At 38.2% G+C, this 17,865-nt stretch overlaps 1 protein-coding gene across 2 annotated transcripts in view; it reads left to right on the forward strand.

Moving 5' to 3' along the window:
- The window catches only part of GRK4 (G protein-coupled receptor kinase 4), a 192,832-nt gene extending 175,265 nt beyond the window's left edge, over window positions 1–17,567 (forward strand). For both annotated transcript variants that reach the window (XM_063457695.1, XM_063457696.1), the window contains 8 exons: window positions 8,118–8,308; window positions 9,432–9,469; window positions 9,736–9,825; window positions 9,976–10,184; window positions 11,368–11,505; window positions 13,058–13,195; window positions 14,995–15,126; window positions 16,362–17,567. In XM_063457695.1, the coding sequence (XP_063313765.1) occupies window positions 8,118–8,308; window positions 9,432–9,469; window positions 9,736–9,825; window positions 9,976–10,184; window positions 11,368–11,505; window positions 13,058–13,195; window positions 14,995–15,126; window positions 16,362–16,415 (990 nt within the window). In that variant the 3' untranslated portion in view covers window positions 16,416–17,567. The remainder of the gene's footprint in view (window positions 1–8,117; window positions 8,309–9,431; window positions 9,470–9,735; window positions 9,826–9,975; window positions 10,185–11,367; window positions 11,506–13,057; window positions 13,196–14,994; window positions 15,127–16,361) is intronic.
- The last annotated feature ends 298 nt before the right edge of the window (window positions 17,568–17,865 follow it).

Consider the following 17,865-nt stretch of genomic DNA (forward strand, 5'->3'; position numbering starts at 1 on the left):
TTGCTTTCTGTACGGTACTTAGAATGTCATTAATGTTCCATGAACAAGTTCTCTTTTTTTTCCGTAGCATGGTGTTTGTCCTCACATCTTGATTTTCTGGGTTTGTTTGAATAGAGAGACCCCTAATGTTATTTCTCTAGCAGGACAAGGATGAAATTATTCACTAAAGTGTGAAACTGCAGGCAATTGAAAGTGAGTTAGAAGTGAATTTCAAAATGTAGACCAAGATAGCCCCAATGAAAACATAGTTGAGAAAATGTTCATTTTGGCTTTTTGACTTAGAATTTTTGACATTTCACACATTAGTGAATAACCCTGATGGGTATATTCACAAAATAATTCTAATTGTAATTAATTGACAACGGAATTGCAGCATTTAGGCAACAAGAGCAGATTTAGAATAAAATTCTAAACTGAGCTATATCCACACCTTGGCTATTTTGGTAGAACTCTTGACCCTGTAGATACAGATATTTTAAAGTACATTTCCCATGATACTGCTAGCTTTCACTTTATGTAGTAGTTATGGTGCAATGACTTTTACTGTAGTGGTTATGGTGCCTCGAGCACCCTCTCCGAGTAAGTAGTGAAACAATTTGTGAACAATTTAATATATTACCTGAGGTCTGCCGGCTGCCAGCTTCATCCTCCTGTGGAGCTGATAGCTCCTTTAAGGAGCTTTCTTTAGCGTCAATGAGCTATGCCGATGCTCTCGGACAATGAGTTAGTTATGGTCCTTGGAGTCTTCCTAAAACAAAACTAAAGAAACCTAGTGACAACTTTATTAATATATGTGTAAAACCAAAAAAAGAAAGTATATACACTAGAGGTGAAGAAAACGTATAGCTGAAAGTGATCCCAGGTGTACTTCACAGCCACCTAAGAAAATATACACATATACAAAGAAGTGGAAATCACCCAGAATACGTATAGATACAATATATAATAGAATGACCTGTATTTAGGTGAACTCTCCAGGCATATGTTCTGTGTGAATAAATCAAATAGCTAACACAGCGTAAAATAGTATGTAATAAGGATGTGAAATAAATGTGATATAAATGCACTCACAAACGGATAAGATAATCAGGCCTTTCACCCACTCAGGGGTATTTGATGAGTATGAGATGAGATGTAATGTCTTCCAACCAGATATATGAAATAAAAAGATCAAATATAGTGAAGTACGTATAAAATAATGTATAACAAATTTATTGGTCGCACTTACACTTAAGAAGTATAAAAACAGCGTATCTCCTAGTTAGTATACCCTCCTGGATGGATGTTTCCTTCAAAATCACCACAGTAGGAGTTAGGAGCAGCAGTATATTACAGCAAAAAGTAAAACAAACACATATAAATAAAAGAAATGTCCACAAGGGGTTAATCCAACGCGTTTCGTCCGGTCAAATGTTGGACTTCTTCAGGGATATTTCGGGGTTCGTCCTTGTGGGTTTTTATAGCTGGTGTAATTTCCCAAACGTCTGGACAGCTGGTAGATCCGCGTGCGTTCCATTCGTGGAACGCAAAAAAAGCGCCAAGCGTCCGGGATTCTCTGTTAATAGTTCCGGGTTTTTCTGTGCGCATGCGCGTATCACGTAACCTGCGAGGGACATAAAGTATATGGCGAAAGCGCCTGAATAACTGTTCAAATGAACCATTCTAATTTATAAAATAACACTAGAACTACCAATGTATATTAAAGGGTAGGGGTATAAAACTGAACATAAATGGAAGAGGTATCCATATATACACTTAAATGTATTTATAGGGTTAGGCTATTAGATGGTTAAATAAAAAATATATATGTATATACACAACCTAAACAATAATTAGTTAATAGAATATAATGAAATTAACTCAAATGTACATTATACATAAAATGACTTGGTGTATCATATCAGGACAACTGTGTATTATGTGGTTATGCATATCCAATAATTTTGAAGAATATGGCTAATGTATCATACCAGAACAACTATATATTGTGTGGTTATGCATATCCAATAATTTTAAAGAATATGATTATCCAACCACACACTAAAAAAGTAATACCCATTAAAGCTCAACACATTTAAGTGCACATGATCCATTTATAATAAAAAACATGAATTTATGTGTATACCTCTTAATGAGAAACACAAAGAAACCAGAGTTATTTAGATGAGACCTAATAGGTCAATTTCTTGATTTAATCCCAAATCTAAAGTTTTTAAATTAAAGATCCACGAAGCTTCCTTTCTGGCCAATTCCTGCATTTTGTCTCCTCCTCTCCATCCCAATTGAACAGAGTCAATTCCAAAAGCCTGGAAAGTATTCCAACAAAACAAAGGGCATGAGTTACAGTGTTGAGGTACACTGTGATCAAGCCTATTTTTCTTTATATTGTTGAAATGTTCCAGGATTCTGGTGTGAAGTTTTCTAGATGTTCGACCTACATATTGGGCTCCACAGCCACATTGTAGCAAATAAATAACAAAGGAAGAAGAGCAATTAACATGTTTTTTAATAGTATAGATTTTTTTAGTGTAAGTACCCACAAATTCCTTGATTTTCCTTTTTTGGTGTCTACAAGTTGAACAACGGCCACAGCTGTAAAAACCCTGTATCGGGATTTTTGAAAAATGGTTACAGGGAGGTGTACTAGGTAATAAACTAGGTGCCAGTTTGTTTTTTAGGTTAGTGGATTTTTTATAAATGACCATTGGAAAATCAGGTAACATATGTTTTAAGATGTCATCTCTTTTCAGGAGGTACCAATGTTTTTTGAGTACTTTTTCAATCTGCTTTGCTTGAGAGTTGAATTGGGTTATGAAGGCAAATTCAAATCTGTTCTTCATATCTTTATTTTTATTTTTATCATTGTGTATAAATTTGTTTTTAATTTTGTGTTGTGGAACTGTTAAATGGTCGTCTTCCTCTTTATTTTTATCCCTCAAAAACACTGCTCTATCAGTGTTTAGTATCTCAATTTCTGACTTATCCATATTTTTACTGTCATAGCCCTTATCTGCATATCTTTGCTTTATAATTGTGGATTGTTCCAAGAAAACCTGTGTGTCTGTGCAATTTCTTCTGAGCCTAGTTAGCTGACTTTTGGGAATATTTGAGAGCCAGGGACGGTGGTGGCTACTTGAATATTCTATGGCCGTGTTGCAGTCGGTGGGTTTAAAGAAAGTTTTTGTTTTTAACTGATCCTGTTCTATGTATATGTATATACATATACATAGAACAGAATCAGTATTCTATGGCCGTGTTGCAGTCGGTGGGTTTAAAGAAAGTTTTTGTTTTTAACTGATTCTGTTCTATGTATATGTATATACATATACATAGAACAGAATCAGTTAAAAACAAAAACTTTCTTTCTTTAAACCCACCGACTGCAACACGGCCATAGAATATTCAAGTAGCCACCACCGTCCCTGGCTCTCAAATATTCCCAAAAGTCAGCTAACTAGGCTCAGAAGAAATTGCACAGACACACAGGTTTTCTTGGAACAATCCACAATTATAAAGCAAAGATATGCAGATAAGGGCTATGACAGTAAAAATATGGATAAGTCAGAAATTGAGATACTAAACACTGATAGAGCAGTGTTTTTGAGGGATAAAAATAAAGAGGAAGACGACCATTTAACAGTTCCACAACACAAAATTAAAAACAAATTTATACACAATGATAAAAATAAAAATAAAGATATGAAGAACAGATTTGAATTTGCCTTCATAACCCAATTCAACTCTCAAGCAAAGCAGATTGAAAAAGTACTCAAAAAACATTGGTACCTCCTGAAAAGAGATGACATCTTAAAACATATGTTACCTGATTTTCCAATGGTCATTTATAAAAAATCCACTAACCTAAAAAACAAACTGGCACCTAGTTTATTACCTAGTACACCTCCCTGTAACCATTTTTCAAAAATCCCGATACAGGGTTTTTACAGCTGTGGCCGTTGTTCAACTTGTAAACACCAAAAAAGGAAAATCAAGGAATTTGTGGGTACTTACACTAAAAAAAATCTATACTATTAAAAAACATGTTAATTGCTCTTCTTCCTTTGTTATTTATTTGCTACAATGTGGCTGTGGAGCCCAATATGTAGGTCGAACATCTAGAAAACTTCACACCAGAATCCTGGAACATTTCAACAATATAAAGAAAAATAGGCTTGATCACAGTGTACCTCAACACTGTAACTCATGCCCTTTGTTTTGTTGGAATACTTTCCAGGCTTTTGGAATTGACTCTGTTCAATTGGGATGGAGAGGAGGAGACAAAATGCAGGAATTGGCCAGAGAGGAAGCTTCGTGGATCTTTAATTTAAAAACTTTAGATTTGGGATTAAATCAAGAAATTTACCTATTAGGTCTCATCTAAATAACTCTGGTTTCTTTGTGTTTCTCATTAAGAGGTATACACATAAATTCATGTTTGTATTATAAATGGATCATGTGCACTTAAATGTGTTGAGCTTTAATGGGTATTACTTTTTTAGTGTGTGGTTGGATAATCATATTCTTTAAAATTATTGGATATGCATAACCACACAATATATAGTTGTTCTGGTATGATACATTAGCCATATTCTTCAAAATTATTGGATATGCATAACCACATAATACACAGTTGTCCTGATATGATACACCAAGTCATTTTATGTATAATGTACATATGAGTTCATTTCATTATATTCTATTAACTAATTATTGTTTAGGTTGTGTATATACATATATATTTTTTATTTAACCATCTAATAGCCTAACCCTATAAATACATTTAAGTGTATATATGGATACCTCTTCCATTTATGTTCAGTTTTATACCCCTACTCTTTAATATACATTGGTAGTTCTAGTGTTATTTTATAAATTAGAATGGTTCATTTGAACAGTTATTCAGGCGCTTTCGCCATATACTTTATGTCCCTCGCAGGTTACGGTATTCTTTATCCACGCATGCGCGTGATACGCGCATGCGCACAGAAAAACCCGGAACTATTAACAGAGAATCCCGGACGCTTGGCGCTTTTTTTGCGTTCCACGAATGGAACGCACGCGGATCTACCAGCTGTCCAGACGTTTGGGAAATTACACCAGCTATAAAAACCCACAAGGACGAACCCCGAAATATCCCTGAAGAAGTCCAACATTTGACCGGACGAAACGCGTTGGATTAACCCCTTGTGGACATTTCTTTTATTTATATGTGTTTGTTTTACTTTTTGCTGTAATATACTGCTGCTCCTAACTCCTACTGTGGTGATTTTTAAGGAAACATCCATCCAGGAGGGTATACTAACTTGGAGATACGCGGTTTTTATACTTCTTAATGGAAGTGCGACCAATAAATTTGTTATACATTATTTTATACGTACTTCACTATATTTGATCTTTTTATTTCATATATTTGGTTGGAAGACATTACATCTCATCTCATACTCATCAAATACCCCTGAGTGGGTGAAAGGCCTGATTATCTTATCCGTTTGTGAGTGCATTTATATCACATTTATTTCACATCCTTATTACATACTATTTTACGCTATGTTAGCTATTTGATTTATTCACACAGAACATATGCCTGGAGAGTTCACCTAAATACAGGTCATTCTAATATATATTGTATCTATACGTATTCTGGGTGATTTCCTCTTCTTTGTATATGTGTATAACTTTATTAATATAGTCTGGCTAAATCTCTCTTTTTCAGTCTTAAATGCGGTTTATTGGGTTTATTTCCTAAACCAAGAGTAAAAAAATCCAATTTGGAAAAACACCTCTGCATTTCTACTTACCGTATTTCCAGTTTGGACATTGCAGCTATAAAATCTGCAATTCGGGGGGCGGGGCCGGGCCGCCAAGCGGAGCGGCAGCCATCCACGCTAGCTCCGATCCTGAATGGCACAATAGCCCAGAAAAAGCCCCAAAAGGGCCCAGGAAACTACTCCCTGTGAGCACCGGGAGCCGTGGCAGCACATATGGAGTGCCCAAGAGATGAAAAAGCGGGCGCTGCAACCACGACGCCCGAATGACTGACACAAGGCCTACACACGTGGAGACGGCGGTGCAGATAAGGCAGTGAAGGGAGAGAGGTGGACGTCGGCCCGGTCCCGCTTTCCCCCCCTGGCCGGTGGGGGTAATCCCAGCCCATGAGTCAGCCCTTCAAAGGCTGGAGGCAAAGGGCCGCGCGGCGCGGGGACCCTTCCCAGGGGAAACCAAGATGGCGGATGCACAAACGCGGCTGAGAGCCACGCTGGGTCGCCTGGACCCCCAGGATGCCGGACCCCATGGAGGAACCACTCGGGACGGAGAACTGCCGGACAAGGAGCCGGTCTTGGCCCCAGGATTTGGTGGTGGTCCAGGGGCAGACGCCCCCAACTCTGCGAGCCCTGCAGTACTGAGGTGTACTGACCCCCGGCGGACCGGTGGCTGGGGAGGCGCGCACAGACGCCGAGCATGTGGCCGGAGAAGGGTGAGGCATCAAAGGACTGGAGCTCCAGCAGAGGTCAGCAGGAGTTGGGGAGGTGCAGGGGACGGGGGGGACCCGCGGACTTTTCAGGGGTGGGAGACCGCCGGACTCTTTCCGACCCTGAGTGCCCACAACACTGAGAGACTCTCTGATGCACAGCAGGCGCAAGCCCTGGGGGGTGCCGAGGGGGTTCGATACCTGCGGGACACTGGGGGGCCCAAACGGCAAACAGTCAGCACGAAGCACAAAAGACTACCAGAGAAGCCATATACCACGGGATAGGGGATCCCCCCCGCAGCAGAGCTGTTAAACCACCTCCAGAGAAGAGACTCACCCTTTTTTCTTTCCTATATGTCCTGAGGCACAAGCCCTGAGATGACATAACACACATGGTCTACTGAATTTATTCCCGAATTATTCTGCTTGTTATCTTAATTACTGATGCAGTAATGCCCATAGGAGCCTCAGGTTGATGCTATCCATTGATGCATATTTAACATCAGACTGCTTCATGATAGACTGCACAGTCACTTACTACTGTAAACTTGATATCTGAATAGCTTCATAAAGTATTATTGCACAGCAGCTTAAAATCACTATGTCGGCTTAAAATGCCAAAGAAATATACAGGGCACACTAAGACGCCCATAGGGGCCAAGGATTGATGTTGCCTGCCATTGCATACTTAATGGCTTACTGTAGCATAGTAGCCTGTAAAGTCGCTTATTACTGCGTACTTGATAGCCTCGATAGCCTGCTAGCTTCATTGTATCCTAATGCACAGCAGCTTAAAAACAGATATGCTCCCTAGGTTAAAAGTTGTAAAAGTTTTTGTATTTTTGACTATTACTTACCGCCTACATGTATCCTGCAAGTTGTTTTATCCGCCTCTGCACAGGCGACAATCTGCGTTCACCAACCAGCAAACAATTATTACTGCCTACTTATACAGTCAGGCTGTTGCATAGGATGACTACTATTAATATGCTTTTACTTAGGCACAGTAACGACCACGCTCATTGAGACGTATATATATGTTACTAGTCTTCCCGTTTATACAAATGCAGCAAGGTATTGCTAATAGATGAGTGCATGACCTCACAGATTAAGCGTATACTACAGCTAACTTTACATTAACTGCCCCTCTACACATCAACGCCCTAAGTCCATGCAGGTTTAAGCTAGCAGTACAATTCTGTATTCATAAAATGCTGTTAATTAAATCAAAACAAATAGCGCATTAGCTCAGTCTATACAGCTCATGTTGTAATGCCGATAAGTGTATCCGTACAAAGTTTAGTATGTGTAAAAAAAAAAAAAAAAATCTGCAATTCTTTGTATCCACACTTCCTCCTTGAATTAATAACCCCGCGACCAATCAAAGCACTGAAGGCATCCTGATATCACTGGTTAGAAAGGGGCAGTGACTCTTTTCTCATTGAATTATTTTATCTCCCAGTGCATGTTGCGTAGATAGATTAAGGAATGGGAATGCAACACAATCCCTAACAAATTTGCAAAGTAGTCCATATTAACATGAGCAAATCACACATTTCATGTAAGTTTACTTCTAATTATTAAAGAATATCTGATATGAATATAAATTGCAATTTAAGTTTGTATAATATTGTATATATGTTTTCAGGTTAGTTTAGCCTACACGTATGAAACGAAGGATGCCCTTTGCCTAGTATTAACCATAATGAATGGAGGGGATTTGAAGTTTCACATATACAACATGGGGAACCCAGGATTTGATGAGCAGAGAGCCGTGTTTTACGCTGCAGAGCTGTGCTGTGGGCTGGGAAACCTGCAAATGGAGAGAATAGTTTACAGGTAAGCATGGCGCTGTAACAGGCTTGTCCCGCACATCAATGACTGTAATTCAAAATTAGCCACCCAGCATCACGGGCTGAGCAGCTCTAACGCTTGTCCATTTGTTTATGAATCCTTGATTATTTGGGGACTACAGGAATTTATTTTATATCTCAGCAGTTGTGAGATAATGCAGGCTCTATAGTATACGATTCTGTGGTCTGGAGCACCATAATAAGAATGTTTTTTGGGTTTTTTTTCATCCGAATTAAGCACCTGGCATCCATTAGTTACGTTATACTTCATACACCTGCCTTTAAATGTATCCTGCAAATGATTACCGACAAACTATCCTGCAAGTCACAACATTTAATCTGAGGATATTTTGTGAGCAAGGGTTAACCAAGGAATTTAATCTACAATGAGGGGATATTTTATTAAGGACAAAAAGTAATAGAAACTGAATTATCCGAATCTACAGACAATACTTTTAGGTGATTCGTATTTTATGAGACAAGTCATTTCTCTCCACATTTCATTGTTGTTTTTTTTGTTTTGTTTTGTTTTTGTTACCATACGTACCATTTTAATTAATGTATCCTAGTTGCATTGGCATTTATTGATCTCTGTAGAACCTGTTAAGCATGTTCACTAAAAAAAAAAAAGGTTGGAAACGTTGGAATTGGGAACATTCAGGGTTATTCACTTAAGTGAGAATTGTCAGGAATTTAACTGTGAATTAAAGTTTTAGGTCATTTAAGTATGGCTGACTTGGAAAAAATTTCAAGTTAAGCTATTTTGGTCTTAAATTTTACATTTAGTTTTAATTTTAAATTTCCAACAATCCACTCTTCGCTCATAAATAATCCTGGTAGACGTAGTTACAATTATTGTAGAGGAGACATACAAACAGACACCCATACTCATTATATATATATATATATATATATATATATATATATATATACACACACATTTTCACCAGGATTTCACAGTCCGTGGTATAACCTGTATATAATGAGTACGTACGTTTGTATATTTATTTCCATGTCAGAGGATATACATGAATATACTAGTTGGAATACATTTATTAACCCATTGTTTTCATTCGCCATTTCTAATATTTTTTAAATCTTTTATTTAGGGACCTGAAGCCAGAAAACATTTTACTGGATGACCGTGGTAAGTTTTCTCACTGTGAGTTCAATGTTCTCGGAAGCAGTGTACGATAAAACATCCAACTTTGTTTGTTGCTGAATTTCTTGCAATGGTTGCCAGAGCAAAACTATGTGCAAGAGAGAAAAGTATATCTTGTGCAAAATCTCACTTGCTCGGAACATCAGTTATGAGAAATTTTAAATATATATATATATAACACTTAGACTTTGATTATTTTCTGTGTACGTGAGTCCATTCACCCTGAATATACATGGGATTTTATTGTACAGGACACATCAGGATTTCAGATCTTGGACTAGCAGTGCAGATACCTGAGGGAGAAACCATCCGTGGGCGAGTTGGCACAGTGGGCTACATGGGTATGTGTCTTATATTGGTGCTGTATTACGTGCTGATGCTTGGTTTGACTGTAGCAGCCATAACATAATATATTTGTCTGGAATAGTGTAATATATCCCATGGAGTTACTCTCTCACATGATCAATTCTTTCAACATGTCTTTTAACTAGCACCAGAAGTCATTAACAATGAAAGCTACACATTCAGCCCGGACTGGTGGGGTCTCGGCTGCCTTATATATGAAATGATTCAGGGACAGTCACCCTTCAGAAAACGTAAAGAGAAGGTAAAGCGTGACGAAGTGGACCGGCGTGTCAAAGAAGATGAGGAAACCTATTCAGATAAATTTTCAGAGGATGCCAAATCTATCTGCAGGATGGTAGGTGAAGATGGAGGTTTGCGTATACATTTAATAAAGTACATTTGTATCCATTGGTGTTAAATGTACTTCCTTCTGATTTGCCGCTACACTCATGGCCTCCTCCTTGTGCCTTTGTTGGGCCTGATTTCCCAAAGTTAAAATTGTCTTCTTCATGTATATCAGTGGTTCTTGTATTTAAATATTGGATGTAGGTCCCAGGCTTTTGCCCACAATCACAGATGTAGTGTAGTAGTAGCATTGCTTTCCCCAGAACTCTCGTATATTGAGTCTCAGTGAAGGTGTTCTGTTGTGGATTTGTTTAGTGCACAGTAATGTACAATTGCCATATGGGTTGCTGAGCTAATTTTAAGATTTAAAAATGGGTTCATAGTCGAATGCTACGTACATAATTTGGTTCCTGTAAAGAATAAAAGGTTTAAGAACAATTTACCCACATCCATCTGCAGCTCTTCACTGTCCATCCACTCAGGGGCTCTTTCAATCACACTAACACGTTTCACAAATGCCCTGTCATCAGCCAGAATAAAGAGTTAATTTGTGACGAGTGATGAAAGAGGAATGAGGACCCGTGCACATGTTCGGAATAATCTTTTCAAAAATACAAAATAAATATGTGTTACCTGTAAACACTCTTGAGTAGATAATCTTCATTTGCACTAACAATAATAAAATGCATTGTAAATGTTGGTGTCCGCAACCTCTTATATGTGGCACAGACATGGACGTGTTTATGGATATCAAGATTAGACCTGCATTTAGAGTAGATCAGTAGTTTGGGGGTTATTTGTATTATTATTCTATATTGCTGAACTGTCTCTATGGTCATGTTAAAGCGAGGGAAGCTTTAATATATGTTCCAATTCATGCATCATTATTGTTTAGGCGAATGGGTGCAGATAATAAGAGAAAAGCGATTGGCTGCCGGGTAGAATCATGTCAGCAGCTCACCTCGCACTGATATTTGATTGACTGAGCGGAGTATGTACACTGTGCACATCCAATCAGGAAGCAGCTTTGTGAAAAGTGGAGGCATTGCCGAAGGAGTCTGGTCATACTGCAGAAAGCTGCAAAACTTATATCAGATTTGTATCAACTGCACTTACACTGGATTGGTGCCAGACATGTCCTTTTTAAATACACTGCACAAAATTAACTTGCTTGTTTTCACTATTCATTCCAGCTACTTGCTAAAGACCCAAAGCAAAGACTGGGATGTACAGGAGATGGAGCAAGTGCTGTAAAACAGCACCCAATTTTCAGGAACATCAACTTCAAGCGTCTAGAAGCCAACATCTTGGATCCACCATTTGTTCCAGATGTGAGTAGATATTTAGATATTTTTGTGTGATGTAATCTTAGCTGTGCATCTCTAGAGCATGTAGCACCTAATAATAGAATAGGTCAAAGTAGATGGCAAGTTCAACAGCAGGTAAACGCTAACATTTAATCTATAGTATACACTGCGCAGCCACAACATTAAAACGACTGACTGGTGAAGTGAATAACATTGATTATATCATTACAATGGCACCTGTCTAGGGGTGGGATATATTAGACAGCAAGTGAACCATCAGTTCTTTAATCAATCATGGGTTTGAACTGGGGGGAAATGGCCAAAAAAAAAGAGTGACATTGATGAGGGTCAAATACTGATGGCTAGACCACTGGGTCAGAGCATCTTCAAAACAGCAAGTCTTGTGGGGTGTTCCTAGTATGCAGTGGTTATTACCTACCAAAAGTGGTACAAACAAGCACAACAGGCGTCAGGGTCATAGGACACAAGGCTCATTGATGCACGTGAGGAGTGAAGGCTAGCCTGTTTGGTCTGATCACACTGAAGAGCTACTGTAGCTTAAATTGATGATATGCCGGCCAGTGACGGAAAGGTGTCTGAACACACAGTGCATCGCAGTTTGCTGCGTAGCTGCAGACCTGTCAGAGTGCCCAGGGTCAAAAGTGGACCAATAGAAGAAGGTTGCTTGGTCTGATGAATCATATTTTCTTTTAGATCAAGTGGATGGCCAGGCAAGAAGGCAGGCTGGTAGGAGCAGTGTTACGCTCTGGGCAATATTCTGTTAGGAACCTTGGGTCCTGGCATTCATGTGGATGTTACTTTGACATGTACCACCTACCTAGAGATTGTTGCAGACCACATACACCCCTTAATGGCAATGGTGTTCTCTGATGGCAGTGGCCTCTTTCAGCAGGAAAATGCACCCTGCCACACTGCAAAAATTGTTCAGGAATGGTTTGAGAAACATAACAAAGAGTTCAACGTGTTGCCTTTGCCTCCAAATCTGATTGAGCATCTGTTCGATTTGCTGGAACAAGTAGTCCGACCCATGTAGGGCCCCACCTGGCAACTTGCAAGACTTAAATGATCTTGGTTCCAGATACCACAGGACACGTTCAGAGGTCTTGTGGAGTCCATGCCTCCACACATCAGAGCTGTTTTGGGGGACCTATGCAACAGGGTGGACTCCTGTCCACTCTGTCTTCAATGGGTACGCAGGTGGTTCTAATGTTGTGGCTGATCAGTGTATTATTATATCAGGGAATCAATGAACAGATTAATTATAATGCTGATGTTTGGATCCTGATTCCAGATTTACAGAGTACACATTGTATTATACAATAATATATTATGAAAGATAAACTGGGGGTGAGATTCAGAAATTTCCTGTTAATAGTTAAAGAGCCCCAACAGTCTGGAACTTGCCCATGTGCTAAATATATATTCTACGGATTGTATTCTAAAACACTAGAGTCTATGGGTGACTCCAGTGTACCTACAATCACTATTAAGGCCAGCAAGGCATTGTGGGTGTGAATATTCATATTGTGTTGTTGGTTTTTTATTTCTTTACTAGCCACGAGCTGTATATTGTAAGGACGTGTTGGATATTGAGCAGTTTTCCACAGTGAAAGGAGTTAACTTGGACACAACGGATGATGATTTCTATTCAAAGTTTGTAACAGGCTGTGTCTCCATCCCCTGGCAAGAAGAGGTACTGCAGTTATTAATCTGAAATAATAATGTTTTAGATGTATGTTTTCACAAACCCCGTATTGTGCAAAAAAGCCATATGAATACCACTGCAGTGCATCGTTTTATTTATTTATTTTATTTCCCCTTGGAGTGTTAATATGTTTAAATTACAAGAAGCCTTAATTTTTGCAGAGTGAGTGCGGCCCGGAACAGTCGCTACTTTACAACCTGGACGTGTTACTAAGGGGATTTATAAATGGGATGATTTCTTATTACTTATAACTTTTATAAAACAAGTCTGCAGGGACATGCAGCTAACCACTAGAGTCCTTCACCAGTCTCAAGTGTGTTGGGGCACAGTAGTGTCTTTTTAAAAGTTTCCCATTAAAGAGTTACTCCAAGCACCATGACAACTTCACTGATTTGGGCTGATTGGAGTCTGTATGTGCAGTGTTTTGCTGGTAAACGCTGCACATCCAGAGATGTAGTCCTTTGCTACCAGATGTGTAACTCTATGTCCATTAGCATCATTAGCCCGCGCGGAACAAGACTTTCCCGATATTGAGGCAGTTGAACATAACTTGCTAATGAACGTTCTGTGCATATGGTGCCCTGGTCGGTGGCATGCAGAGCATGCTGGTGGCAGGAGACCAATGGTGTCACGACACAATCCTGCTCAAGTCCTCCTTGACATCAAACCCTCTCCAGCAGAGAAGGATCAGGCTTGCCGGGAGAACGTAGCCTTGGAACGCAGCAAAGTTATTCCTTTTATTCTGCTATAATGTTTGAGCTACGACTGCCATACTTCTCTGCCATGCGCAGGGTTTAGGAACAATATGGGAGTAGCAGTCCCACATCACTAGGACTTGGGTAGGCAACCTTCGTCACTCTAGATGTTGCGGACTACATCTCCCCTGATGCCTTGCCAGCATTATGTCAGTATGGGCATTATGGAAGTTGTAGTCCACAACATCTGGAATGCCGAAGGTTGCTTACCCTTGAACTAGGAAATGCAAGTCCTGTGTCCCTGAGATAGAAAAATGGTATTTTGCCTTTTTCGGACCAGTTTTTGATGGATTGGTTTCAGCCATGGAAATTATTTTTATTCTTTTATTTTTGTAGAGTTTTGTAGTTTTATAAACGCAAAATATACAATCAAAATATGATTCGAATATAAGAGTACAAAAAAAGCCAAAAGAAAAACATAGTTAGTGGCCTAGAATAGGTATACATGTTCAATATAGTTGTATACAAGGTTGCTATATCTCGACCAATATATTATATAATGAAAAATATATAACAAGGGTGATATCAATAAGTAGAAGGTATAGGTACTCTGTGTAAGGTGAGAGTACGACCAATTTGGTCAGACCTCCTTTGATGAGGTATGTCACAAAGGCCCTAGAATGTGTGGTATGCAGCACAATGTTGGGATGCTCAGTAGAGCATTCCGATAGTCTGATATAACGGCCAAGGTCCGCTACAATTGTGTACTATATTGTTGGAAAAATGTCCTAAAGCCTTAACCCTCGGGGCCGACAGTTAGTGCCTACAATGAGAACTGTTGGTATGTGTATTGGCATACTTTGTAATGGATGGCCTCTAGAGAGGTACCCATAGAGCATTTGTACATCTATATTACTATATATAATTAAGAAAAAAAATTGCAAGGTATGGGTTACAGAATGTTTGTGTTTGTCAGTATCATGTTTTAACCTTGAAACTGTTAACAAGGTCAACATTTTGCCATCATCTTACAACTTCTTACATCTTACAACTTAGTCACGTTATTCTGAACATGCAAATTTTTCAATGCAGATGATTGAAACAGACTGTTTTAAAGACATCAATGTTTATGAGACGGATGGCTACTTGTCTCCAGATCTAGATGTGAGCAAACAGAACATTAGACCAAAGAGAAGCTTCTTCCATCGACTGTTCCGAAGAGGGGTGAGCATGCCCTGACCTGTTAGGAAATTGACCATCTGTATAGAACACTAAATCCTATTCATAACAATGCTATTAATACTATTTGTACTATAAGTGTATTGGCCTGAATTGTGCCTTGTAGACAGAAGCAAGCTATCTTGTTATCTTAAAGTGGGGAAAGGACTGGAATGGCCCAATGGTGTGTAGCAGGCTAAGAGCTAATTTCTAACCTTGTTGCTAACTGTTAGCAACCAGCTACCAACAGCTGTTTGCTAAATACATAATCTTCCCATTAGCCACAGGGATTTACTAGCTGACTTTACTGTTAACTGCTTCCACAGAATATAATGGGAGCAGTAAACCAGCACCTGTGGTTTTGCAAGGGGTAATTTTGGACACATATGGTGGGATTGTCATAAACTGAGAAATCTGTGGTTGGAAACACAAAAGTTTATATCTGTAGATCTGAAACTCGAGTTGAGAATTTCCCCGGAGGTCGTTTTGTTACATCTAAATTGGCCACCTATGTTGTATGAATCAAAATGAATTCTTACTCACCTTTTTTTGGCTGTTAAAATAGTTGTTGTGAGATGGTGGGAAAAACGATCTAGACGTCCCCTGGAAGAAAGTTACAAATCAACTCAAGTTTCAGATAAAAATGGAGTTAATGTTGAGTAAACAAAAATTAAGCAAAAAAAGTATCTGTTCGAAATGTTCGGAATGAATTAATAGAGGAAATATGAGATAAGTAAGTCTCTATTAAGTTGAAGTAATATTAGCTAAATTGTGAATACCTTGGACATTAGTAATTTTAGAGCTATATTCAGAGTGCTCCTTCCACCCTTCTAAGGAAAACTTTCTAAATTTCCAAATATGTTGCAATGTTGTGTATTGTATTATATTGTAAATTGGTATAGTGTATGTATCATTAGTAATGTAATATATTATGTTATGTTTTTTGTATATGTCTTAAGCTTAAATGAATCGAATATTGATTATATTATATCCATAGAAGTATAAACTATTAATGGAAGTATTGTTATTTGTAAAATGTTTAAATTAAAAAAAAACATCCCCGAATTGTTTTGGAAATTCAATTTTGGCCAGATAAGTGCTTGCTTTGGAGAACTGTTTGCTGCAAATCATGGATAAGTTTATAGGAATGGGGAGAGTGTTTTGTCAATCAAATATGATTATAATAAAACAGTAATACATTCTTCTGATTATAATTTTTTTTTATTATTTGTCTTTTTAAGGTCTGTTTTAAATCTTCCTACAGTGACGATGAAGAAGATGCCTCCCGACCATGAACCACTGTCCAATAGCCAAAAAAAAATCAAATACCAGAGCGTTAAACTGCAAATATTTTATTGTATCTATAAACTGTAAAGGTGTATTATAAATTAAAAAAAAAAAAAAATTCTGTATGAGTTTACAGATTTTGTACATTTGTACTTGAATTATGTTAAGATGTATATTTTCACGAACAGCGTATTGTACAAAAAAAGCCATATTAATACCACTCCAATGCATACATATATATGTATGCCTATTTATGGGTGTGAGTACATATTAACAGTACTAGTCAAACGTTCTGGTACACTTGCTTGGTAGCATCATTGTTATTCTGGGGTTGATTTGTTAGTGACGGATTTGGTAACATTTACCAAGTCTATGGCAAACTCAACCATCATGGCTGTCATGCCATGCTTGAAACAAATGTTTTCTATCCCATCAAAACTGTGTCTTGTTGAGCAAACCTTCATTTTTCAGCAACATAATGCACCTCAAACTTGGGCAAAAACATTAGGAATAGTCTATAAAAGTTCTTTATGACTTGGCGCTAGAGACTGGGCACATTATGTCATTAGTTGGAGTTGTGCTTTGTTCTCCTTAATTGCTATAATTTCCAAACATTGCTTTTATGTGCTATACATTTTCTCCATTGCAATATGTGATCAAGTAAGTTATATAATAGAAAACATTACCCATTACGAAATAAACCAGAATTCAAACAAGTGTACTCAAATATTTGACTGTATGCGAGCAGTTGTGTCTTCACACATTATCTCTACACACACATCATATGTATGTGTGTGTGTGTGTGTGTGTGTGTGTGTATATGCATAATTTTATTTAAAATAATTTAAAGTTTGTAAGGCTTTAGCTAAATTTAGAACTTTTTTTTTTTTTCACATTACACAGTGCAACAGAAAACCGGTAGGCTTTATTTTTTAATTTGATGATTAAAAACTCCTATTTAACCCTCGCTGTGCCAGAGAGGGTCGTGACCGTGGCATTCCTTGCCCTTGTCGGTACTCACAGGGTTAAATACCTCATGGTCAATCTGTTTAATCTGTGTGCTGGGTGTCTGAAATAGTAGACAGCAGGCAAAGGAAGGGTTTGTGTGCACTGTTTATATGGTGTCAAGCTATATTTTATTAAAGGAATCTTTTTACATATTTGTTTTATTTAAAGTTTTTTTTTTCTTTGTTTGTTTGGGAGAGGCCTGGAAAGAAAATCATTGGTTAAACCCTCTTCTACCAATCTCTGTCATCTCTATGAAGGTGACAGAATATACCAGTGTGTTAGCTGGTTAAAGCTCTAGCCGTAGCACTTCTTCAATGCTCCCAATTTGTAGCTCTAACAGAGACAACACAGCTTTTCATCCTTCCATGGTAAATAAAACATGTACCATTAATTCCCTTAAGAACCAAGGCACTTTTGAGATGTGATGGGTTTGTGACCAAGGCCTTTTTG

This window comes from Pelobates fuscus, chromosome 6 (genome assembly GCF_036172605.1).
Source record: "Pelobates fuscus isolate aPelFus1 chromosome 6, aPelFus1.pri, whole genome shotgun sequence".
Classification (NCBI taxonomy): Eukaryota; Metazoa; Chordata; class Amphibia; order Anura; family Pelobatidae; genus Pelobates; species Pelobates fuscus.